General features: G+C 41.5%; 1 protein-coding gene across 2 annotated transcripts; it reads right to left on the bottom strand.

The window, feature by feature from the left end:
- Nucleotides 1-264: 264 nt before the first annotated feature.
- On the bottom strand, nucleotides 265-25,119 carry nhlrc2 (NHL repeat containing 2). 2 transcript variants are annotated; one of them, XM_079492091.1, is made up of 14 exons: nucleotides 24,929-25,119; nucleotides 23,175-23,327; nucleotides 19,858-19,907; nucleotides 18,957-19,109; nucleotides 18,563-18,824; nucleotides 16,674-16,795; nucleotides 15,862-15,991; nucleotides 15,229-15,322; nucleotides 14,287-14,518; nucleotides 13,571-13,693; nucleotides 12,535-12,747; nucleotides 11,729-11,945; nucleotides 4,742-4,989; nucleotides 265-4,677 (listed from the first exon to the last, which is right to left on the bottom strand). In XM_079492091.1, exons 1-14 carry the CDS (start codon nucleotides 25,086-25,088, stop codon nucleotides 4,648-4,650), a joined length of 2,187 nt encoding a protein of 728 aa, XP_079348217.1. In that variant the 5' UTR covers nucleotides 25,089-25,119; the 3' UTR covers nucleotides 265-4,647. The 2 variants fall into 2 exon arrangements, with proteins under 2 accessions (XP_079348217.1, XP_079348216.1); XM_079492090.1 differs by having other exon boundaries at nucleotides 265-4,989.
- Nucleotides 25,120-27,162: the final 2,043 nt, after the last annotated feature.

Here is a 27,162-nt window from a genome sequence, read left to right as displayed (position 1 = left end):
TGCTGCGTGGTATACAAGTAACCTGACTCCGCCAGATGGGGCAGCAGAGAGTACACTCTGCTGCCCGATCTGGCGGAGTCAGGTTAGTATACAAGCACCCCTACTGTCGTCCAACATGCAGAAGCATGTGAAGAAAACGCTGACATGATCAATCAATGCAATTGATCAATCACCTTTTGTCAGAAACACACCACTAGTACGGGGTCAAATGAAACTCACCATTCCAGGGAAATAAATGAGGAAATATTGATACATTTTCCATCGTACAGTAGACATTCTTTATTGCTCAGGAGGATACTATTAACGCGTCACCGTTTCCCACCATCAAACAGAAGCTTACGAAAAGATTATAATGTGAATATTAGGCTTTTTTTTCTCTCCCCAGAACACCTCATCCATTTACCAAGTAAACAAAAAAAAAACACAACAGGGTCTCAATCCAATTTGAGAGCTATATTAATGTAATATCCATTATCCAACAAAATACAGAGCTCATTACAGGATCCCTGCATCTAGTATAAGTCTATCCCTTTGGGTCGTAAAAATGCCCGATACATAAACATACATAATAAAGCAGTATTAGCTTTTATAACAGTTTGGTTTTCTTGTTGCAGACGACGTTCAACTTGCATAATTGATATAGTTTTGCTTTCAGTCGTGACATTATACTAACTTTGAATGATATGTGTGCGTACTATATGGAAGTTAGAGAGTGTATATCACAAGTCGGCACAAAAAACAATCTGATCGATTCTTTTTTTTTAAACGTTACACCTCGAAAATAAATCTATTGTCTCAAGCTTATGGCAACAACTGCAGTTGTTTGTCATTTTGTAAAGCGTCTTTCGTGAAAGGCGCTATAAGATTTCAAATAGTTTGTTTTTAAAGCTCTGAATGGTTTTCCCGGGCAGTTTTAGCCCATTCGTTGAATTTGGATATCAACAGATCATCAGGCTATGTGAGACTATGGCAGAGGTGACACTGCAGTGATGTGCTTATCATTCACACCTCACACGGTGCAGACTGCATGCTACGGTGCACACAACGGATGCTGGGGGACAGCTTCCGTCATCAATTGCTTTCTCCATCTGTTCGTGTAAATGGCTTTTGCACATGCTCAGAGTTACAAGTATTTTACAATTTAAAAACGGAGACACCGTGCAAGGCACTTTGTTCATTGTTTCTGCATATCGTCACTGTCCGGTGGACACTTTCGCGCAAACGGACAAAAAGAAGCCGTAGTTCTAATGGATCCAATGCAGTCATTATTCAGTCACAAGCTCTTATTAATACTTTTCATCGGTTCAACATTTATAAAACGTACGCACACAGTGAAAATGTTTCGAACGATTCATTCGCCATTCGTTTACTTTAAAACATTCATAATATGATGACATATGGAGATTACAAGGTTTCAGCCTGATAACAATAATATGGCGAAGGACGTATACATTTGGCTGTATCAGTCAAAAAGGACCAGGACGTACAGTTGGAGGCCATCGATATTGTCCTTTTCTTTTTGCTGAGGTTTGCGTGATCTGCGCAAAAGGACAGTTAACCCATTTTGGGCCGGAACCCCTTTTGGTGTTTTAAACATTGTTATAATTTAGCTATTGAAAAATAGCAGATCTACAAGCTCATAGCGCGCCACCGAGTGGCGCGCTACGAGCTTGTAGGTCTGCTATTTTTGAAAAATCGTGAAAATATTTACTTCAGAAAACAGAGGATTTAGAAGGATTTTTTTTTAATTTTGAGGTCAGGCCTAAATGGGTCAAATGATAAGGGACAATATCGGTGGCACCCAACTGTATACAATCTCTACTGTATAAGCCAGACCTCAACAATTTTGTTACATTATGAATATCACCGATTTACATTAATTATTGTAAACAATATAAACCATTCTCTGACACATGATATAGTTTTGTGCACAATCCTTTGTGAAAGCCTATATGATGCTTGTGCTGTTCTGGCTTAATGTAAACATTATCATGAACCCACACGAGGGCTGGACAAAAATAGTTAATCGAAACCAACTTAATGAACACGGAGGTTAATCTTATAACATTTCTTACCAACAAATCGACGTTGATTTGATGGTAATGCAACTAAAATTTGTATAAATCGACTAAATCTATTTAAATAGACGTAAGCCTTTATTATACTTTGCTGTGCAATGGTGGCGTAAAAACATAGCCGATTTCATTTTTTATAATCGAGGCAAAACGTTAACATAATGACATAAAGACAATACTTTGGTACGATACATATTAGAAAATATAAATAGTCTCTATTGGGTGGAAACCTCATATGTGCAAAACTTACTTTTCAAAAATTGCATAAATAGCAGATCGACAAGCTCAAAACGAACTTGGGGACCTGCTACTTTGGACGCTTTTGTGTGACGCTGTAGTATCAAGTAGGGTGATAATTTATATACAGTATATATAAAAAATTCAAATATAGAGATGAGGTTTCTGCCTGAAATGCCTGAGCTGACATTTTTGTGCCGGCTCTGTGGGAGCCGCATCCATCTAGAACAGGGGTTCTCAACCTTTTTGGCCGGGGACCCCCGGAAATGCTTTGGCAATGTCTCGGGACCCCCGCCCCGCCCCCTCCCGACCCCAATATAAATTGACTGCTACAATAACCTTAATAATAGAGACAATACACCATAAATACTGAAACCAGATATAATCATTAGGGAAGGTGTATGCATGTACTATGTGTATTATATGTAAACTCTTCATTTCCACTTTCCAGCCATTCAGTTGCAAAAAGAAAAAAAACCTTTTTTTTTTTTTTTTTTTAATAATTTGGGGACCCCCCAAAATAATTTGGCGACCCCCCGAGGGGTCGCGACCCACGGGTTGAGAACCCCTGATCTAGAAGAGGAGTGTGCAGGGCTAATCTCGTAAACCGCTGGAAATCTCCTTGAAATATATAACTTATTATTATTTAGTTACATCATAATATTTTGATAATAGTTTAGTTTTAAATAAAAAAGGGCTAATATTTACTTGTGACCCATACAAATTGGTTTGCGACCCAAACATGGGTCCTGAGTTTTCCCATTGTTTGGGAGAAACGGTGGTAGTTTCCGTTGCCATGGAAGGTGAACCGTTGGTTACCATTTCAACAACGCCACATCAGCACCGATGTGTAGTTACAGTGTACAGCCACTACATGTTTGACAGTCAACAGCATTTTACGTCCGGCTTCGGTCTTACCGCATGAGAGTTTCCACTTGAACCCCACCCAGCATGCCTATTCCGGGGGGGAAACATTTACAAACAAATTGCAGAACTACAAGCTCACGAAGAGTCGCAACACGACACCTTGTGAGCTTTTAGATCTGCTATTTAGAGTGAGAAAAAGTACAGTTGTTGTAACTCTGTTTTGCAAGGAATAGTAAGGGAAGCATCTGTGTAATCTTTAGATTTTTGCATTGGCTAGTCAAAAATAGCAGAGTTCACACAGCGTGACACTTTGCGCTGCGCTGCAAGCTTGTACATCTGCTATTTGTAAGTGTTACAAAATAGTTTCAGTACTACTGATTTACAAGGCATTTGTAGAATCAGCCTGAGGTCTTAAATGGTTAAATGTTAGGCCACTCCAATCCACATGATTACGATTTCCATTTTGGATCGGCTTCGCTTGGGACACCAATTGGTAACAGGTACGGTCACCCCTTTTCCATCTCGCCCCACTGCTCTACCTAGCTGTAAATAACAAACATAATTCATGTTGGTGATTATATAAAAGGTAATAATTATCATATTCATTTATAATTGTTAAATTCGCTCTGTATATCCATGGGCATAATAGCATGATGATGCCATTACAAAACATGGGCTACATGGAAGATATGTCTTTAATAAAACTAAATGAACTGCTAGAAGGTCCTATATTAACTTAATTAAGCAGTCACCGTCTCTGTATCATGTTATTCTTTCTTGATTTTACAGATTATAGAGATCGACTACTATACAATCAAATAAATCTGTATACAAGATAATTTCAGATTTCACAAAATGAACTGTTAACTACATTAACACTTTTCACGGGGGCGAGTTGGTAAAGGGTCGAGTCGTTTGGTATTCCACCAATTCAGCCTTGAGTAGGGATGGGGATCATTGACCATTATTGATTTGGATCATCAATCCTGCTTATCAATACCATTATTATACTCGGTCTCGGTCTTTCATTTCATTTCTGCAGACCATCAAAAGCAGAGCAATATGCGCATGCAAGCCATTCTATTCATGTTCCTTAACTTCCTGTATTAGAATGAAATGTTTGTGTCAGCGATTTGAATTCAATGACGTGACATCATTTCAGGTCCCGCTAGAATTGATAAGTTGATTTATTATTCGCAAAAACTTCGTAATCGATCCCCATCCCTAACCTTGAGAGATTCTTATTTTTTTTAGTTGGCGACTGTGAGAAATGGCAAGAGCGTCTTTTTCAGGTGATTCGCCCCGGGTTGGTGTGTGGTTTGGAGGTCAGGTTTAGGCATAGTTTCTGTGAAGCTTAGGTTAGGCTTAGCGACAGGCATATACAACCACGCCCACCTGGGCAAAAACACCAAAGAAAGAGTGAGAAATGTCTGGTGATGTACTTTCAGGGGTCGCGACGTGGCAGGCTTCAGAAGGCGTGGGCCATCTCCACGGTAACCTCGGCTTCCTGCGCGGCCCCAGGGTTGCAGGCTTCAGAAGGCGTGGGCCATCTCCACGGTAACCTCGGCTTCCTGCGCGGCCCCAGGGTTGCCGAAGCGGAGCGGCTGGGAGAAGGAGGCGGCTTTCATCATGCAGGTCCCGCCCCCGGCCAGGCAGCAGTACACCCACACGCTGAGCATCAGCGACGGGGCGGGGTCCGAGGAGGCAGCCTCGGGGACCAACGGGAGTTTGGTCGAGACGGAGAGGGGCTCCGATAGGCTCGCGATGTCCCCGGTGACCACACCCCCACTCTCCAGCAGCCAATCGTTGCCTGGGGTGAAATGTTTTACAAAGAGCACGGAATCATTAGTATCACGCAATCTGATCTTAATGGGTTAAAGCCGTTGTGAAATGGAAAGATATGCGTTTCAGATATTGTAAGAGCTGTGGTTTTTATGTCAAGGACCCCCAATTTTATATATATTTGGCCACGGACCCCATCTGAAAATATCGTGCCAGTGACCACATAAGGAAAGATTTGTGATTTTACCAAAAAAAAAAAAGAAGCAGATCCAACTCACATCCAACTCAAGATGAAGTCCAGACGGTGCATTACTCCAGATAAATAAATATTTATCTGAAAACATAATGAGGTGAGAAATAGGCAAGGCGGTAACATAAACGTGCCTCAGTCAGCAGCACTGGCTCCCTCTCTCTCTGCATGACGAGACACACAAAGAAAAACAGCTGCGCTACTGAGCTGCGGGAGTAGATGCCATCAATCCCAGAGGAAAAGTGAAAGCAAGGAAAAAGCCCATTTCATGATGTCTTTAGAGACCTGGTGAAATGGCTTTTTTTGCTCATTTTATTTAGAAGTTTCATTCTGAAACCAGTCAGAAGGTTCTGTTCCCTCAAGCTTTGGAAACGCTGGAGTCTCACTACACTGCAGTTGTGCAAAAGTAGGCTAGAGTTTGTGTAGCCTGTCGCTCACGCAGCCCAAGAGAGAGAGAGTTTGTTTCTGCGTTGCTTATTTCCAACCTAAAATGTTTTGTGTGTGCGCCGACTGCTGATTAAGTTTAAAACAGGAAGTAATTAAAGATGAATTTTTAGTGGCGTGATTTTAGTATTTTTTCCAGTTTTTCATGCGTTTATTAGGTGACAGTACTTCATTAGACCCCTTGGTGTGGTTGTTATGTGCAATGATGTCTTGACGTTGTATTTAGGGTTTCTTCCTGGAGGCTGAAACCTTGACAGTCAAACGAAAAAAAACAGTGATATAGTGACATCACAATATCATCCCTTCCCCTAACCCCTCCCCCTTTATCATACAACAACAGCTGTGAGTGCAGCTTCAGTTCAGGTGGATCACCTTCACCACCCACCAGGCAAACCAGGCATACTTAATGAACTGGTGGGCATGTCTACAGAAAAATGACGTATTAACAAATACTAGTGTACACTATTTTGAAAGAAATCTTCTTCCTTATATAATAATAATACCTGATGATTATGTTTTAGGGTGGAAAAAAATCACCCACTCCATCTTTAACTAATTTACTGACAGAGTAAACAAATAAATAAACAATGAGTCGCATTGCACATTTCCTAAGCAAAAACAAACATGCAATTCATAAAAGGGTGCGTAAATCCCTGAAATGTGCGGTTCACACACAGGTCACTTACGGCTGCCAGTTGTCGTAAAATCACAAGCGCGTTCCCGATAAGTTCATTTGCACATAATTAGTATATAATTTGGATATTATAAAAGCCCTTTCTACTGAATAGTTGCTGTTCACTCACCTTTGCAGAGGTAAAAAGATCTGATCATTTTCATCCGATTTGATTACTGAGGCGATTCTGTCTTTTGGATATACATACATATTCTCCACTGTCCCACTACATCGGATTTGGTAATGGAGTAATGGACATGGCAAGATTTCATCCATACCGGAACAGAGCTTGCCTTTATTGGTTACTGAGAAAAGCTAGATTTCATCCACTGTTTCCTCATCTAAGATTTATTAGGCTATTGTGTGTGGCGTTCATGAGATCAATATATATCATACAGTATATTTAGGATATTATATTATATAGTATATATATATATCATACACACAGAGGGACCTAATAATCCATCTCTTAATGCAACTGATAGCCTACAAAATAAACTCGGTGGAATTTGCATCATGTCTATATTATGAATAGGTTACAAGCAATACATTGTTTGACATGTGTGTTGACAAATGTTGGGCACTATTTTTAATTGGTTCAGCATGCAGAATAAAGCATTCTAAAGACATAAATTGTTTGTTTTAAAATGTACAACATTATTTATTTATTTTGTATTTTAAAAAAAATATTTTGAGATGACCAAGACAATTGAGCTCACAATCTCTATTTCCCAAATCCTACTACATTTGACCCTCACAATAGTTTCTGACACTTAGATAACTTAGATAGCATTTTATGTAGACATAGCACTCTATAGTGTATATGCATAGTGTCATTATATAGATATTCCACTGTTCTTAGCTTATGTATGATTCTTGATGACTATTTTTAAGTATTTGATGTATTACCACATTTTGTTCGTGCTTACTGTAAATCGCTCTGGATTAAGAGCATCTGTTAAATGCCTAAATTGTAAATTGTCACACACACACACAATAAATCATTCTAAAGACATATGTAAAGAAAGTCCCTGGTAAGTCAGCCTCAATGATAATGATAGTCATGATGCACCCAAATTCAAAAAAGAAAGAAAAAAAGATGAATCCCACTTTGTCAGAAATGCCGGTACGCTCAAAATATGTTTAGTGAATCGGGCCCACTGTATCTATAGAAAGTAGAAATCTAGCACCCTAGACTTAGGGTGTGTGCTGTGTTATTTTTCTGTGTTGCACAGAAAAATACTTTTGTAGATTCTAATCACATCAGAGTTGCCCGAGACATTTTCATGCATTACATTTTTCACGTCTCTTAAAGCAGAGGCTCTCTCCCCCAAGGGCCCCCAGGGGCCCTTGGGGGAGGGGGGTTCAATGGGGTCCGGGGACACCCAGGGGCCCTTGGGGGAGGGGGGGTTCAATGGGGTCCGCAGCAAAGGTAGCTGATACAGCATCACAATCATTTTAACCACATTGACTATTAAAAAATAGCAGATCTACACGCTTGCGGTGCTGCACAAAGTGACGGGCTGTGAGCTTTTCCCCTCTTCTGGGGGTCCCTGGCACATATTTTCAGATGAGGGTCTGTGGCCAAATACATATACATTTGGGCCCAAAAACTTTGCAAACCACTCTCTTAAAGGGAGGTATTTAAGCTGAGCGATTACAAATTTAAAAAGAGAAAACGGCATCAACAGCGGTTTAGGCCCGTCATGCTCCACCAGCCTGATCCATTAACATTCCTGCCTGCGATGGCGATCAGAGCACAATGTCAATGTAAGCCACTGCAGTGCAGAGGCTAATTACATAAGTCCATCTCCTCTTATCAAAAGGTTTCTAAAATTAGACCTGCAGCGATTAACCCCCCAGACCTGGAAACATTTGCGTGCACAACAAGGCAGCACAAACTCCTCCTGGACATCAATCACAGCTGCAAAGCTGTGATTTCCATCCTCGGCTCTATCGGACAAATGCTACTCGATTCAATTTCATCTCACGGCACATTCAAAACGCACAGCAGGCAACAACTATTGTAGGGCTATTGTATTATTCTATTAAAAAAATCATTAACATTATGAAGTACATCTTTGTGATGTCACTGAGATGTAATTCATAATGTTAATGATTTTTTTCAGACCTCCAGTTCTAGGCAACACAGAATGGGGGGACTTTTTATTATTTCCACACACACAACTCTATAAAGGTATATTAATGACATAGTAAAATGTTGAAAATGAGTGGTATTCCCCTTTAAGTTTCTTTGTTTGTTTTAAAATGTACATTATTTATTTATTTTTATTTAAAAAAAAAAATCTTTTGAGATGACCAAGACAATTGAGCTCACAATCTCTATTTCCCAAATCCTACTACATTTGACCCTCACAATAGTTTCTGACACTTAGATAGCATTTTATGTAGACATACAGTAGCACTCTATAGTGTATATGCATAGTTCCATTATAGATATTCCACTGTTAGGTTCTTAGCTTATGTATCTGTTAAATGCCTAAAATGTAAATTGACACACACACACACACACACACACACACACACACACACACACACACACACACACACACACACACACACACACACACACACACACACACACACACACACACACACACACACACACACACACACACACACACACACACACACACACACACACACACACACACACTTCTCTAGCAGATGGCTAATGATCATAGTGTGGTAATAATACCACTAATGTGTTCCAGGCCAATGCCTACGGTGTGAACTAAATGTCACTTCTCATCCAGACACTATAGTCCGGCAGCCGACAGACTTCTTTTGTTTAAAGTGGGAAATTTGGTATATAGTCTTTTTTATTGGCCTGAATCCACTTGCTGACCGGCTGTCGGTATTGGGCAGTTTTTTATAGGGGTTTCTTGTGACCGTACCATTAACAGCCTATGGCAGGCAAAAATGTCAAACTTTCCTTTTGCTTTAAGTAGCATGTGACATGTCAAACTAGGGGTTTTTCATGATTCTGAATTCATTCCAAGCATTAGTTTTGCACAAAATACACTCCTTGGGCTAAAAACAGCCATAGCCACTTGCCCAAATGCGCCCAAAATGTGCTGACCTCATCACATTTGTCATGATGTCTATGGCAGTTTTTTAGCCCAAGGAGTGTATTTTGTGCAAAACTAATGCTTGGAATGGATTCAGAATCATGAAAACCCCCTAGTTTGACATGTCACATGCTTCACCTCCCAATGTATGAATGAATGAACCATTGTAAAGCGCTTTGAGCACTTGGAAAAGCGCTATAAAAATGCAATTCATTATTCAAAGGAAAGTTTGACATTTTTCACAGTTTTGCCCACAAGAAACCCCTATAAGAAAATTGCCCAATACCGACAGCCGGTTCAGCAAGTGGATGTATGTACTATATAGACAATATTTTAGGCCAATAAAAAAAAGACTATATACCAAATTTCCCACCCGTCCACCTCGGCTGCCAGACTACTAATAAAAAAAAGACTATATACCAAATTTCCCACCCGTCCACCTCGGCTGCCAGACTACTATATAGATGAACCACGTTCATTCATCCAGACTACTATATAGATGTACCATGTTCATTCATCCAGACTACTATATAGATGAACCATGTTCATTCATCCAGACACTATATAGATGTACCATGTTCATTCATCCAGACACTATATAGATGAACCATGTTCATTCATCCAGACACTATAAAGATGTACCATGTTCATTCATCCAGACACTATATAGAAGAACCAAGTTCATTCATCCAGACACTATATAGATGTACCATGTTCATTCATCCAGACACTATATAGATGAACCATGTTCATTCATCCAGACACTATATAGATGTACCATGTTCATTCATCCAGACTACTATATAGATGAACCATGTTCATTCATCCAGACACTATATAGATGTACCATGTTCATTCATCCAGACACTATATAGAAGAACCATGTTCATTCATCCAGACACTATATAGATGTACCATGTTCATTCATCCAGACACTATATAGATGTACCATGTTCATTCATCCAGACACTATATAGATGAACCATGTTCATTCATCCAGACACTATATAGAAGAACCATGTTCATTCATCCAGACACTATATAGATGTACCATGTTCATTCATCCAGACACTATATAGATGTACCATGTTCATTCATCCAGACACTATATAGATGAACCATGTTCATTCATCCAGACACTATATAGATGTACCATGTTCATTCATCCAGACACTATATAGATGTACCATGTTCATTCATCCAGACACTATATAGATGTACCATGTTCATTCATCCAGACACTATATAGAAGAACCATGTTCATTCATCCAGACACTATATAGATGTACCATGTTCATTCATCCAGACACTATATAGATGTACCATGTTCATTCATCCAGACACTATATAGATGTACCATGTTCATTCATCCAGACACTATATAGATGTACCATGTTCATTCATCCAGACACTATATAGATGTACCATGTTCATTCATCCAGACACTATATAGATGTACCATGTTCATTCATCCAGACACTATATAGATGTACCATGTTCATTCATCCAGACACTATATAGATGTACCATGTTCATTCATCCAGACACTATATAGATGAACCATGTTCATTCATCCAGACACTATATAGATGTACCATGTTCATTCATCCAGACACTATATAGATGTACCATGTTCATTCATCCAGACACTATATAGATGTACCATGTTCATTCATCCAGACACTATATAGATGAACCATGTTCATTCATCCAGACACTATATAGATGTACCATGTTCATTCATCCAGACACTATATAGATGTACCATGTTCATTCATCCAGACACTATATAGATGTACCATGTTCATTCATCCAGACACTATATAGATGTACCATGTTCATTCATCCAGACACTATATAGATGTACCATGTTCATTCATCCAGACACTATATAGATGTACCATGTTAATTTTGTTGACTAACACTCTACCTTTAGTTTTTTTTACTGGACGGAAACTAAATAAAAACTAAGCTGTGATGACTACAACTATATACAGTATGTTGACAAAAATACAATACAAAAATAGATTAAATTGTTAGGGACTAGTGGAGAAGAGATCCAGTAGTAGTCATGTTTTGCTTGGTTGCGTGTGGGTGTTAAATAGCTGATCTACAACACCTTGGCACAAAACCACAAAATCAGGCATTGTGTGTACAGGTCAAGAAATTACGACGCCATGGCCTCACGTAGCCAGACAACTATTCTACAATATAGAGTCTGGAACTACAGCTCCCGAAACAAATCAATTTGGGGGTCCTTGACAGGAAAAGGTTTGAGAACTAACTCTCGTAGCCCTTCTCCTCTTACCTTCAGCAGACAGGGCCCAGAAGCTGGGAGCCTCGGAGGTGAGCTTGGTGTCCGGAGGAAGGGTCAGCTTCAGGGTCATGGTGACCTTTTGACCCGGTGTCACGCACAGCGGGGACATCTTCACCCTGGCAGCCGACCTGGGCAGAGTGGGAAGTCTGGCCCTGCGCAGGGTCTGGCTGGGCGGCCCGTCTATGCAATCAGCGGCAATCACTGGAAACTGGACAGAATGAATACAATATATATATCAATTAACCCACTACCCACTAGGATTAATTAATACCGGTACATTCACCTTGTACTGCCAGGATTTTCCCCTGTGCAACCCTTATTTTGAAGAAAAACCTGCGACAGGATGTTATGTTGTCTAACTAGTGTGTGTGTTGTCGCATATCACTTCCAGTCTTGCCGTCAGGGCAGAGAAACCATGATGGCGAGGATCACAGCGTCGGCTATGGGCCGTGGAATAAACCTTGTTTGGACCAGAAATGCCATCTGGGACAAGGAATTTGAGATAGATGCGATAGAAAGAAACAGATCAAGATGGCGCGCCAGTGTTGTTGACGCCATCACCTAGCAACCCCACGCTAACGTGAGTAGCATTACGACTTGATCGACCCAGTATGCATGCATGCACGCACGCACTCACGCGCACACACACACACACACACACACACACACACACACACACACACACACACACACACACACACACACACACACACACACACACACACACACACACACACACACACACACACACACACACACACACACACACACACACACACACACACTCACACACTCACCTTGGAGACGGTGTGTGTATCCAGGTCGAGGACTTTGATGTGGTGGTTGTTGGTGTCGGCGACGTAGAGCAGCCGTCCCCCGGGGGCCACGGAGAGCCCCCCGGGCTCACTGAAGCAGGACTCTGAGAAGCTGGGCCCCGGGGCGTCGTCACCCGCCTGGCCTGTCCCCGCTAGCGTCCTGCACTGCTTGCTCTTTGGGTCTACCACCTTGATCTGAACACACAATACATATATACAGCGTCAAACATGCATGATTTCTAGGGATCTAACGATTATCGAAAGATTTTGGTCGATATTTTGGACGATTTTTCAAGGCGGGTGACCTATGAGCCAGTGTGAAAGCTGTGAAGCATAAACACTGCCAAAAAAACATGGGTTTGAGTCTTTCATGAAGAGATTTGATGTATTAAAAATATATACTTTAGGATTCCATTCAATAAAGTATATTGGGTTTAGGTACTTAATAAAACAAGATGAAGGCAATGAAATGGTTAACGTTCGTGCGCGCGCACACACACACACACACACACACACACACACACACACACACACACACACACACACACACACACACACACACACACACACACACACACACACACACACACACACACACACACACACACACACACACACACACACACACACACACACACACACACACACACACACACACACGTACGTTAGGTGTTGCAATAAATGCATGGCGGTGCATCGCTCAATATCAAAATTCTGATGATATTGTGGGGATGACTACGGGTGCGTACACAAAGTATTTACACAATTATTCTTATTTTATTTATTATTACCAGTAATATAATTAACCAAGTGAGTAAAGACAAATAATAGAACACCTAGAATGCTCAGGTAAGTTCACAAAAGTACACACATTTTTTGTCATATCGTATCACAATAATATGATGTCCAAAATCCCAGACGTTATCTACTATAGTCTCATTCTCATAATAACTATATAATCAATACATGAGCCCTAAATCCAAATAACTGTCACTGATGAGTGTAAGGGTGTGTGTACCTTGTGGTTGTAGGAGTCAGCCACATACAACAGGTTGTGTTCAGGAGACCAGGCCACGCCCAGTGGATGCTGGAGCTTAGCGTCCACCCCCTTCCCATCCACGTCCCCGAACGCAAACAGATTCTGATCAAAAATAAAAAATAATACATCACTTAAAATAATACTACGGAAATATACAAAACATCACCAATAAAAGAATACTACAGAAACAAAGGATCATCCATCTTTTACTTTACAGTAATATTACAAATATCATCAATACATCAATTAAAATAATACTACAGTATGAACGCACTACGATTTAACCGCTTTCAACCTGGTATCCCTATTTCTGGAGTATCATTATACATCAACATTGCTTTAGAAACATATTTGATATAATAGTGCAAACACTTGATCTAACTACAAGCTCACAACATGTGAACTAACTAAATAGTGTTATGAGCTTCATAGATTGTCTATTTTGGTGAACAGATTTGGTGTAGGGGAAAACAAAACGGACCAGGTACAGAAACAACCCTGGTCAACTCAATATTAGTTCACTACAGTAAAGTTTAAGTGGTCAAGATATGTACAGCACAGTATTAAAATATGACCACGCAAAACTTAATACAGCCAGTCTATGCACTGAAAAGATTGTGGCAGTGACTAAATAATGAATTAATGAATAGGCTACCTGGCAGTCAATGAGTTAAGATGTAGCATGGCCAACTCACCAGGGGGTCTCTCTCCCCTCCCACCAGCAGCTTAACGGCCCCGTCCTTCAGGGCCAGGGTCCGGATGGTGCTGCTCTCGCTGTCGGCCACAAACAGGCAGCCCCAGGGCTCCTCGGGGGCCCAGGCCAGGCCAGAGGGCTGCGCAAAGCCTGCCTTGTGAGGGTAGGAGTTGTTGCGGTTCTCCTCGCTGCCGCTGCCCGCCCAGCGCACGCACATCCCCGCTCTGCACTCACTGCAAGGAGAGAGGCGAGAGGACGGATGATTGCTGCTACACCACAATGGAAGAGACAGCGGGGCGCTCGGGTGGTGCAGTGGTGAAGTGCCTGCCCACCACCACCGCAGAGGTTGTGGGTTCGAATTACCGTGGTGCATCCAGCTTTGTCGAGCGTCTATATGTTCAGGGCAGGGAAGCCGAGTGGGGAGAATGATATTTGTCACTATAAGTACTCCTACGGGCTGGGTTGCGGAGCCAGTGAGCAAGATAAACAAGCTCACAATGTGTTGCATTGTGAGCTTGGTTTAAGTAATGTTGTTCCTGCAGTTCTACATATCACCAACCAGGTGAAAATACCATTAGGGCTTCATGGAAAATGCTTAGAAACATGACTGAGGGAGTCACCCTGATGAAGGCAGTTGTGCCACAACGTGTAGGTGCAAGTTTTAGTGTTGCAATGCATTAGCGACTTGTACAGGCTTTTTAACTTTTCTACGTTTCTAAACATGCTAGTTTGACCACTGCAAATGTTCCAATTTTAACCGAAACTTAACCAAAAATAGCCAATCTACTAGATCCCACCAGATCCAGTGTGACTGCAGCTGTTGTAAACAACAATATCGCTTGTGTCTGACACTTGCAGTGTGTCATAAGGCTTTATAGTACAACCAAGGTGCTTATGGTTAATAGATGTACAATATGGTAATATGGTTAGGGTAACATCTCACCTTCCTTTAGGCAGCTTCCCATCCGCTAGGAACAGAGCCCAGATCTGATGGGTCCCAGCCATGGCTATCCACAGAACATTATCCTCATCACCACCTGCACGCACGCACGCACACACACATATTGATGTCCACTTAAAGGAGAGCGTACAAGGACACAAATATTATATGTGCAGTAAGGTTACATTCACAAAATCATGGCATATGTCATACAATAAGCATGTCACTCAGTACTCTATGGGTATAAGTATGAGCAGTGTGTCCACCATATGTGGTGGCTGGCAATTATGGCAGAGACAGCACAATACTTTGCCAGCCTTTTTGGGAATCCCACATTGAGCCTGTGGGTATGTCCTCGGCTGCCAACCACACACGCGCACACACACACACACACACACACACACACACACACACACACACACACACACACACACGCATGCACGGCTTTGCATGCACGCACAAAGCCTATAAAATGGCTCTAATTTAGTTATTTAGTCACAAGCTCATGTTAATACTTTTCATTGGCTCAATATTTGAAGAAGAATGGCCATTCGAATAAAGAATGCCATTCATTTATGAAAAAAATAAAACGAAAAAAGTTGGAAACATGATTGAGTGCACACTAATGACACTCACCTGCAGAACCGAGACAAACATCCCAAGGGGAGCTGATTGGCTGCTGGGGTCCCAGGGCCCCGCCCTCTTTGTCTGTTCCTTGAACTCCGACCCCAGCTAGAGTACTGACCTGCCCCGACGACAGGTCAATCTAACACACACACACACACACACACACACACACACACACACACACACACACACACACACACACACACACACACACACACACACACACACACACACACACACACACACACACACACACACACACACACACACACACACAGTAAATCTCTGGTTTCTCTCAAGATTGGCCTGAATAAGCCCAGGAAATCAAGAAACTACAAGTGGAGATAGATTAATTGAAATGAGGGGAGCCTTTTAACTTTTTTTTGTAAATATAGCCATTTGTATTTATTGATGACATGTATTAATATTCCAATACTCTTTTGATGAATTGAATACATAGGACCACAATGGAAAACAAGTCCCCGGGATGTTTTTTGTGTTATCCTTGTAACTTTGTACCTTTACTGTAACTTTGTGCTGTCTAATTTATTTTGACTAATAAAGTATTCAATCAATCAATAATAATAAAACATATACATCGTCTCTGTTATGAAACCTCATTATGTCCAAAACTGTTACTTTACAGGATTTAAATAAATAAATTGCATAAGCAACAGATCGACGAGCTCAAAACATGAGCTCAATTTTGTGGTTCTGCTACCTACAAAAAAAGCATCAACGGGCGTTAATTTACAAAAACACACGAGACCAGAGGTTTGTGTCTGACAGCGACGACATATTAAGTTGAACTATTCACGTACCTTTCGGATGAGATGGTTCTCCGTGTCGGCCACGTACACAACGTCGTCTTTGATGGCCACGCCCTGCGGCGAGAAGAACGAGGCTTGTGATAGGTCGCCGTCTCGCCTGCCGCTCTCAGGCCCTGTGACATCATGGAGAACAATAATAAAGATAAGATAAAAATAATAATAATAAAAAAAATAATAATAATGTGTGTGTAAATATTTGCAATTTGTCCTGTAACTTTTTGGTTTTAATAAATGTTTAAAATGTTGTCCAATTTGTATGGTAGAGTATGTTAATACTTTTTTTTTTCTCGATTGTGTCAAAGGTCATGTCTCACCTAGACACAGGATTTGACACGAATCTTGACCATGAATCATGAAGCAGTTCTTCTAAACTGGATTCACTCCATTTTCTGCACCAGTCCGTGACTGATCGCACCTTTAATAAGCTACTCAAGCGTTTCATAAGCTGCGACGCTAAAAAGGTCATCTCATTCTGTGCGTGTGAAATGCTGACTCGGCAGACTGCGGTTGCTTCAGTGACTGGAACGCTTAGCTGGCTCCCTGTCATGTTCATGTCAAATTAATTACTTTTAACGTGTGATTCTGTGTTCTATTTAATCCTACCGTAGTCGAGGCCCTGATGAAGGCTACAGCTGCCAAACGGCCTTCTTTGTAAACCTCAATGAACCCAGTCAAATATTTGGTGAAAGGGGCAGATCTATAAGCTCATAACGCATGGCAATGTTTTTTTAATCAACTTTTGTTTTGTATCGTTACCCCTGACTACCTCATAAGAAAACTTAAACTAACACTAAAACTAATAGAAAATAGACTAAAACTAAGCCATTTTAAAAATATGATCTAAAACGAATAATAATATTTTTTGGCAGAGAGTGTAGAGGGAAAAACAAGAGGGGGCTAATATAGAGCCTTGAGGGACTCCAGTCTATGTACACTTTGTACAGTAACAGTATATAGGATTTCAATGGTTAAACCGTTGGGTCCTTGCCTCTCTGGAACACCCTGTTCCAGGGGGTCAAGCAAAAGTAGTCACAATCATTTGAACCACTTTATACATTTATACGTTGGATATTCAAAGAATAGCAGATCTACAAACACACACATACTGTATCAAATTGGGGGTCCTTGACACGAAAACGTTTGAGAACCACTTAAAATGTTTAACTTAAAACATATTGTATTCTCCATCTGTAACTCGAGTTATGTCATTTCATCCTATATGGAAGTTAACTGTTGAGGAAGATTAGTTTATTATACCCAGTCCTTAGACTGTCAATTCTAAATAACAATTTATAGGGACATTTTGATAAATGCCGTGGTCTTATCTGTCAAGTGTGGCTTGTTCCCTTTCAAACATTTATATTCATTACTCTCTTTTACATCCTACCTCGACTCAATTAATCAACGCTGCGTTTAATTAAAGTGACTGTTCAGTTGCAATACCAGGCAGTTTTTTTTTGGGTTTTTTTCTGTATCCTGATGACTGCTGTGCACAAAACAAATTTCCGAAAGGACAAATAAAGTATCTATCTATCCATCTATCTATCTATCTATCTATCTATCTATCTATCTATCTATCTATCTATCTATCTATCTATCTATCAATCTATCTATCTATCTATCCATCTAGTAAAGCAAAAGAATAATAAAGCAAATGTACAGAAAAATCACACAACTGAAGGGCTGTTTTTTGCAACGCTCATATTTCTCTTCCTGTATCGTTCCACTTTTGGCGCGACCACCATTACATTTTCAATGGGTTTCTTTTTTCTTTCATGCGCTCACGCAGGGAATGGCTGCGTTGCCATTCGGTCCTGGGTGCCATCATAGTTTGTTTTTTGGTTGATTGATTGATTGATTGATTGATTGATTGATCTTACCTCCTACAATGTGCAGTATGTGTCCGGTGGACGTCACCACCAGAACGCGGTGATGTCCCGTGTCGGCGATGGCCAGCCTCTTGGAGGCTCCCCGGTCCACGGCCACCTTCCCGGGGAAGGAGAGCAGGGTGGGCGGCAGAGAGTCTCTGTACAGCCTGGTTTCCACGCTGTGCGCCTTCAGGAGACCTCGTTCCTCCTGCCCGTAGAAGCGTAGGGCCGTGGCAGTGAACAGCGCCAGCCGCTCGCGGTGGCCCTCGCCGACCTAATGTGGGGTTGGGAGAGGGGAATCAGTGTTCATTTCATTGACTGTAACAAAAACATCTATATGTTTGATCGGTTTGTTTCAGCCCTAACGGGAATGGATCAAATCCTAATGACAGTGATAGATACCCACCAGAGAGAAGAGCAGGTTGCCGCGCGGGCCCAGCAGTACCATCGTTGGCCAGCAGGACACCTCCAGAGCGTGCCAGAGGCGCGCCTCGCTGTCGTTCACCACTGGGTGGCGTATGTCGTAGCGGAGCACGGCGCTGCGCACGTGATCCACTACCTGCAAAACATGTGGATATCTATATGTGGGCTTCTTCCTTTATTCCTTCACAGGTCTTATATTACCAACAATACTAATGAAGGCTTGTTGTTCCAGTTAGTGTAGAAGTAGAAGTGAAGTGTTTCAGGGACGCCCATAACTCTGAGAGTGTACAAATAGAACCAGTCGTACAATCTTAGACACCTGTAAGGGGCCATTTGGACTACCCTCAAGGAACCATGAGGGTCCATACATTGAGACCCACTGGTGTAGCAGTGTTTCCAATTAGCCAACATGCACAACATCACTCTGACTGTTTGGCCAGAATGGAACAGACTCAGAGCCTTCATTATCATCCATTGGTAACACCTGTAAAGGAAGTGAAGAAGAGGCCCGATTGCTTTCCAATATGGCGGCATGACAAAGTAACTACGCAACCCAAACCTCTACCAAATTGTCAATTGCTTATTATTTATTTATTTATTTTTCCTTTCTTTTTTCCAACTGGTGCAACACTTGCATGACCTTTCATCAGAAACGTCATGCAACATTCATCAGAACTTCTGATGACTGTAGCTGTTGTCAGAGAAGGAGTGGTCCGCACACAATCCTGTGTGCGGACCACTCCTTCTCTGTATGTATCTACCTTTTGTCCAGCACCAGCAAAGAACTGGATGTGCGCCAGCCCCCTGCTTTTTAATGTAGCTGTTGTCAGGCCTTCTATCAATGTTACTTAAAACATGAATATGGACAAAGAAAAGACACTGACCTTTTCATTGGGGAACTTGGCGGAGTGTACACCCACTATAACTAACCCATCTGAGAAGAAGAAACGGCAGAAAGAGGAGGGGAAAAGGGAAAAACATAATTGTCATACATCAGCACTCAGCAGGGTTGAATATGTTGTAAAAATGAGTAACTGTGAAGGAAAATGGTAAATGGTGCATTTATCAAATGACAATATCAGTCACCAGAACCAAGGACATATGTTTTCTAACATGGTTTGAAGTTACAATAGGTTTGTATAGGAAGGTCAGATAAAATGAATATCAAATATCTAATAAATGAATCAAGCAACTTTGAAACTGTCTGGGGGACAAAAGCCTGAGTAGATATGAAAATTAGCCCAAACATGTTTGAAAGTGAAACATCCCTTTGAGACGCTCGCAGGGCTTAAAGCCAAAACAAATCCCAAGACTGAAAATATTTTTTTGCAAATCTGCACTGATCTCATTAAATTACCCCTATGAAATCCTCAGGACTGAAATCCGTCCCCAGGACTGAGAACTTTAAGCCCTGCGCTCAACAAAAAGAGCACTTGTTGTGACAGGAAAAAACATTGACTAGAGTGACGCGTGCCTTCCCAAACAGTCCTTGGTCGGAGTTTATGCAACTAGGTTGCATAAGACTGTGGTAACATTACACAATTACACACAGAGCTCTACTGTATGATGATAAATGGAGGCTTCATCATAACACAAGAGAGATGGTAAAACTGAAAAAGGACAGAGATTGATTAATCAATTCTAAAAAATAATACATTTTAATAAAATAATCGATTTTAAAAACAGCAAAACAAAAAGCATGACTACAAGCTCACGTGTCACGGTGCAGCACATTGTGAGCTTGGAGATCTGCTATTTTTTGTGGTACGCCAATCGTGTATTAAAATTGTCCACGCCACTCTGACTCAGACATAACCATAAACAAACCTGATACGCCCATACTGTATATAGGTAAGACCATGACCACGTCACTACGACTCAGACATTACCATGATACGCCCATATATAGGCAGGACCACGGGGACGTTACAATGACTAAGACGTAACCATAAACAAACCCGATATAAACCCATATATTGGCATGGCACTATGACTCGGACATAAACTGTGTAGATGGTATGCGTGTGACATCATCATCGTACCCAGTGTAGGCGGGTAGGGTACTAGGGACGGAGCTCGATAACCTATACCCCAAAAGATCTGATAACAAGCTTATTGAGTACCCGTTATCAACCCTTATCAAGCCCGTTATCAAGCATAGCGGCCCATGATGTCATGTTTAAACAATCAAGACAAGAGGGAAGAGGCAATCAAGAAATAAATGTAATCATCCACGCAAAAAAACACCAAAATACCAGATCTGCACGCTCACAATGCAGCTTGCAGATCGTCTATTGTTGCTACTTCTGTTACGGAGGAAACACATATGGAGATACACAGGCTTCTGAAGTTGGGAGACAACACAGCAGTGCATTGTTATCAGCTATGCGTGTGTGTGTGTGTGTGTGTGTGTGTGTGTGTGTGTGTGTGTGTGTGTGTGTGTGTGTGTGTGTGTGTGTGGCGCCTTCACCCTGGACCACTGCCAAGTACAGGCTGCAGCCAGGGTGGGGGTCCGACCGCAGGGGACGACTTGGCTCACACACGTGCACACGTGAGCGAGTGCACAACGCTGGCATGAGGTATGTACCCGCAGCTAATGCCAGAGATAGGAACAGTGAGATAACGAGAGAGTCTGTCTGTGTGTGTGTGTGTGTGTGTGTGTGTATTACTATACCGGTAATTAATACCCTCGTCCTCACAAGAAAATGTGTTGTTCCATCATTAAAACAGATTTTTAGAGATGGGGTTACAATTAGAGAAAAATACCCAGGTTGTGGTTAGGATTAGGATTAATCATTTAGAGGTTAGGTTTAGGGTTTGGAATTATACTTGGCTGCACCAGTGTCATGCACCATAAACAAATACTAATACTGTAAGCTCACGACGTGTCACACTGCAACACGCTATGAGCTTGTAGATCTGCTACTTTTCGTCTTACGGTTAAAAATGGCAAGATTGATTAAAAATGGCGTTCATAATGCCATGTTCTAAAATGTTGACGTCCTCACAAGTATAGAAATAAAAACTGTGTGTGGTGTGTGTGTTAACTTGTGTGTGTGTTACTGTGTATGTGTGTGCATGCGTGTTTGCGTGCGTGTGTCCTCTGCATGCAGTGGAAGGTAACTATGCATTTCCTGTACAGTAACAGTGATAACACCCAGGCAGACAGATTATCATCACACCTCACAATGTAGCACAGGCTTAAAATAAGCACCCCCGGAGCGGAGCGCAGCAGGGCAAAATACTGGGCCCTCTGTCTCCACTCATTTGACAACGGAGCATGTTACAGCTCTGACCATTTTCCAGAGCAGGGCTCCCCAGCAAAATGAGATCAAAATCAATTCAACCACTTAAAAGCAGCATTATGCAGTTTGGGATATCAGTGGCCACTTTGGACACAAATGGCAGCCAACGTCTACGACTTCATTACCCAAGAGTCTCTGCAAGCATGTCTGGCGGCGAGGACTCGCTGTGATTGGCCAGTCTTTGCTTTGACTGGCAGTTCTGCCTTGGTGAATTAGCAAATGCCAGGATGAAACTCATTATCTCCCCTATATATGTATGTAGTAATACCATAGATATAAAGACCTAGATATCTCATTCGCCACTGCATTTCATTTGATCGACCTGTATCGCAGGGAAGGCGGAAGTCACGCTGCCACTCAAAGTCACTGGCCAATCACGGCCCGTCTTTTCCGGGACTTCAATTCAAAGGAGCTTTATTGGTATGAGAAAATAAATGTTTTCATTGCCAAAGCAAGTGTCTCTGATTGGCCTAGCGAGCGTCCCCTTCTGTGACGCACGTGGAAGCTTGACTCCCCTCATGGCGCCCAAGATACAGATGTCTCAGAGGCGGAGGAGGCGTCTACCTTTCTATGGACAGTAGGGCTGTCACGATTACAATTTACATTGCTACATGTATACAGTAGCAACAACTAATGAGACACAGAGGTATAGCATCCGGATTGAAAGGTATTGAAAGGTAACAACATATAGGTTGCAACAGGTCTAAATGGGATAAAACCGGGAAAGCATTTTAGCGTGCGCTATTCAAAATATCTTTTTAATTTTTAAATTTTTTTAAGTTTTATAAAATGTTGAACAATTTTGAATTAAGAAAAAGTGTGAGAACTACCGATTCAGAAGGCATTGTAGAATGAGCCTCAGGTGGTCTTAAATTAAACTTTGGGTGTGTTTTCACCTTTGACAGAGTGTGTGTTCTCCAGCCGGTGCAGGTCAGGCAAGATGTGCATGCAGTTGATGCAGCAGTAGGTGAAGAAGTCCAGGAGAACCACCTTACCACTCAGCTCTGCTCCCAGAGACAGAGGAGCCTCCACGTTCACCCATTCCAAGTCTGAGAAAAACAAATCACATAATTGACCCCTTGGGGCGGAGGTGTCGAACAGGGGGTAAATGGTAAAAGGTGCATTTGTATAGCGCCTTTATCCAAGGCGCTTTACAGAGATTGTGCATTACATTCACCCATTCACACACACATTCATACACTGATGGCAGCGGAAACCATGCAAGGCACCAACTAGCACATCGAGAGCAATTAGGGCTTAGGTTAGGGGTTCAGTGTCTTGCTCAAGGACACTTCGACGGTAACTCTGGGGGAGCCTGGGTTCGAGCTGGCAACCTTACGGTTACCATCCAGCCACTCTACCTACCCCTGAGCCACCACTGCCCCTGGGGGCCCGGGACCACTAGGCCCTAGTGGTCCCTAGTGACTAGCGGGTACTCAGAACAGAGTGGGGGGCTCCAAATCTTTGTGTTCTTTTTTTGTTTATTTTACATTAACCACCCTTGCATCCCTAGAGGCTATGCGTGTGACAACTGACATGATCATCATCATACCCGGAAGTTATGCTGAACGCCTATTGAGAGACAGACAGATATTAGCTACAGTCAATAGAGGGTATTGCGCAATGCGCATGTATTTGTATAAAGTGAGTGGCAAAGTGAGTTTAACATTCAAATATGACTTTTCTGTTTGGATGCATGGGATGTCAAGGCCACTCAGTAGGTGTTCCCGCATATCTGGGTATGATAATAAATAACTGGCCATATCGGACAAAATCAACAAAAGGTTGTAAAAATGTGGGCCTTTCTAACTACTAATTACTTATTCAACACACCGGTATGTGCACACTGTGGCAATGAGTGGCTACACGCATTCAATACATCGCTGTGCTTTTAATACATTTATATAACTATGTTTGATCATGACATTTCAAAAGATACCGTTTACTATCAACCTTTTAACAGTTAATCAAATCACTGAGTATGAGACCACAGGGCCAGTGGTCTTACTGGAATTCCGGTGTAGCGCCCGGGATTCGAACTCAGGCCTCCCGCGTGAAAGTCCAACATCTTAATGCAGTAATGGTCTCCCTTTCCTTTTTTGAAAAATTAAATAGGCCTTAAAAGTCCTTATATTGTCACTTCGCTGTCATCTGGACCCCGTTCCTGTTCTGTTCTTTGACTATATAGAAGTGTCTATTTGTACGTCTCTAAATGTTTTGATGAATTGAACAAGGTGGACCCTCTTGTAAACAAGTGTAATGCTTAATTGGGTCGTCCACTCACAGTTAACAGTCTTTGTATTGAGTTTGTGCTTGAAATGTACTGTAATTCTGCAAACTGTTAATAAATATTTCAATCAATCAATCAAAACCGTATCGCCCTTCCTCCACCAAAACCATGACTAATAGGAATGAACCTCTTCCTGTTACCTCTCTCACTGGCAATGTGTGTTGTTCGGTTGCCTTTACATTGTATGAACTTATGGGGGTCCCTGGCACAGAATCATTATCATAGAGCTCCGCGGATAATAAATACACATTCATTGGGTGGGTGACAAACATGAAAAAGTTGTATACAACCACAGAACAGATTATGAGACAGCACTGGGCTACTGGGCTTGGCTGGTAAGTGTAAAGTGGTCTTTTTTACCTGCGTCAAAGTCAGGTATTACCAGGTCTTTCTCGTCTAGTATCTTCAGATAGTTAATCACTAGCTGTTGTTTTTCATCCTGGGTGGTGGCTTCATCCAGGGCGACGTCCAGAGCACTTTGAAGAGGGAATAATGTGGACAGACTGCACGCAGACGCCATGTTTACTACAACAACACACAGGGTACTCTGTTTTGCCACAGGGTGTTTTGCCCTGTGTGTCAGAAGGGAGGCATCTATGGAGGCAGGAGCCTTTCCCCCCTGTGTCTGCATGGTCACTGCTGGTCCTAGGCCCTAGGGGAATATTTTATTATTAATGTTTATTGTTTAAACACATTTATGTATTATACCTTTGTTCGTGAGTCATCAAATTTAAGAAAAATATTGAACTAAAGTGTAAAAAGCTTGAAATTATATAATGTTTTAATTGAGAACCACATACCTTCTTAAAACAGGGCAAATAACTACCGTAAGCCAGCCGGCAGTGTAAGGAAATGGGCGGAGATTCACATCAGCACTTTCGACAGTAATGCATATTTGTAATCAATCACAGCATGAAATGAAATGAAATGAAATCTATATTTACCCAGGGTATCTGGGCTAAGCTCAAGAACTTGTTTCCAGCCAGGCCCTGCTCATAGAACACATTTCATCGTAGTGGTTGATGCCTTGTTCAAGGGCATTTCAGCGGTGGTAATTTTAACGTGTCGGACGGCTGATTCGAACTGGGAATCTTCCGGTATCTAGACCGCGCCGCTATCCGCTCGGCCACCGCTGCCGCAAATCACGCTCTCAACGTATCTTGATTTTTACTACATGATAAAGTCATAACGTTGATATTGTCTTTATTGTGAGTATTTGTGATTTTATTGTTATAGTTAATGACGTTGTTGTGATTTGTGAAACGTGTGGAAAGTGTTGCTGTGCGTCCTGGCTTGTCTTTACTGTGTTCTTCTACTGGCGGTAAGTGTGTACGATCATGTCAATAGAATACACATTAATAGTTTGTTTATTATCTATTTGTTTATTATATATTCATGTATCATTTATATCCGTGGTACGATGCTGTCGCTTGCCGAAAAGAGACAGCTGTGAGCTGTCACCTGTCAGGCTACTGCTTAAAAACAATGGAACAGATATGTAATAACGTTTAGGGTAAATGTAAATGACAAATTACAGTTACAATGCGTTAAAAGCAATGTAACAAATACCATGTATATAAAAAAGCATGCTGTATCGGTAACATCATTTGATTGATTGATTAATTGATTGATTGATTGATTGATTGAATACTGTATTAACAGTTTGCAAAACAATTAAAGCACAGAGGAATACAGTTTAATACAAATGCAATGCTAAAAGGATTGAACCCAAGAAAGCACTATGGCTTTGACAGGCAATATACAATGCTATTCAAAAACATCATAAAAACGAGTACTAATTGAAAAAGAACATTAGTAAACAGTTCAGGCTTGTTTTTTGTTTTGTTTTTTACATGGACCAGTTCGTATTGCAGCCACCTGTGCTCTCTTTTAGAGTGGGTTTGAAGGAGAGTAGGATTCACTCTTTTTCATGACTGTTGGTTTGGCATTCCACATTTTGGTGGCATAGCAGTAGAAGTAGTAGTATTCTTAATAACAGATATCTTGTGTAGCAGTAGTCTGAAAACTCACCTCTTCAGACTCCACTTGTCCTAGCCTCGACAATCTTGCAGGGTATGCAAAGGCTGTATTACCATGGCATGTGTTGTTCTTGCTTACTGTAAATTGCCCTGGTTTAAGAGCATCTGAATGCCTAAATTGTAATTCTAACACATGCTTGACACAATGACACTAAGGTCTCAGAGGCACTTGCCCGTCGGTCAAGGACAATGTTCTACTTGCCCAAAAAGTAAACCGTCCATTATAAAATGATAGGTACAAATTGTGTTAGAAGTTAGAACATACGATGCAATCGATAACTGCCAAGTGGTGACAGTCACTTTGAAAAACAAAATGAGTGCAACTGCTAGACAGTTAAGGTAACATTGTTCTAATGAGTAGTAGCCAATAATATTTAATCAAGACAGAATGCACTTGCCCGTCGGTCAACCTGAAAGCAAACTCCACCTGCTCCACTCCAGTCGAGCAACCGTTCATGTCAACCCTTTATGGAATGCTAACTTTAGATATGTTACAACAATGTAACTCAGTCATATAATGCTGTCATATTATTAATATACACTGTAACGGGTGCA

Source organism: Electrona antarctica (assembly GCF_951216825.1).
Source record: "Electrona antarctica genome assembly, chromosome: 22".
In the NCBI taxonomy this organism is placed as follows: Eukaryota; Metazoa; Chordata; class Actinopteri; order Myctophiformes; family Myctophidae; genus Electrona; species Electrona antarctica.
This window is presented reverse-complemented; position numbering and strand designations above follow the sequence as displayed.

What these genes read in the sequence shown, in the direction of transcription:
- nhlrc2 (XM_079492090.1), bottom strand. Translation starts at nt 25,088, where the DNA reads ATGGCGTCTGCGTGCAGTCTGTCCACATTATTCCCTCTTCAAAGTGCT. An exon ending in GAACACACACTCTGTCAAAG is followed by an intron (nt 19,908 to 23,174) that starts GTGAAAACACAC and finishes TCTTCTTCTCAG; the next exon opens with ATGGGTTAGTTATAGTGGGT. An exon ending in GGGAAGCTGCCTAAAGGAAG is followed by an intron (nt 14,519 to 15,228) that starts GTGAGATGTTAC and finishes CTCTCCTTGCAG; the next exon opens with TGAGTGCAGAGCGGGGATGT.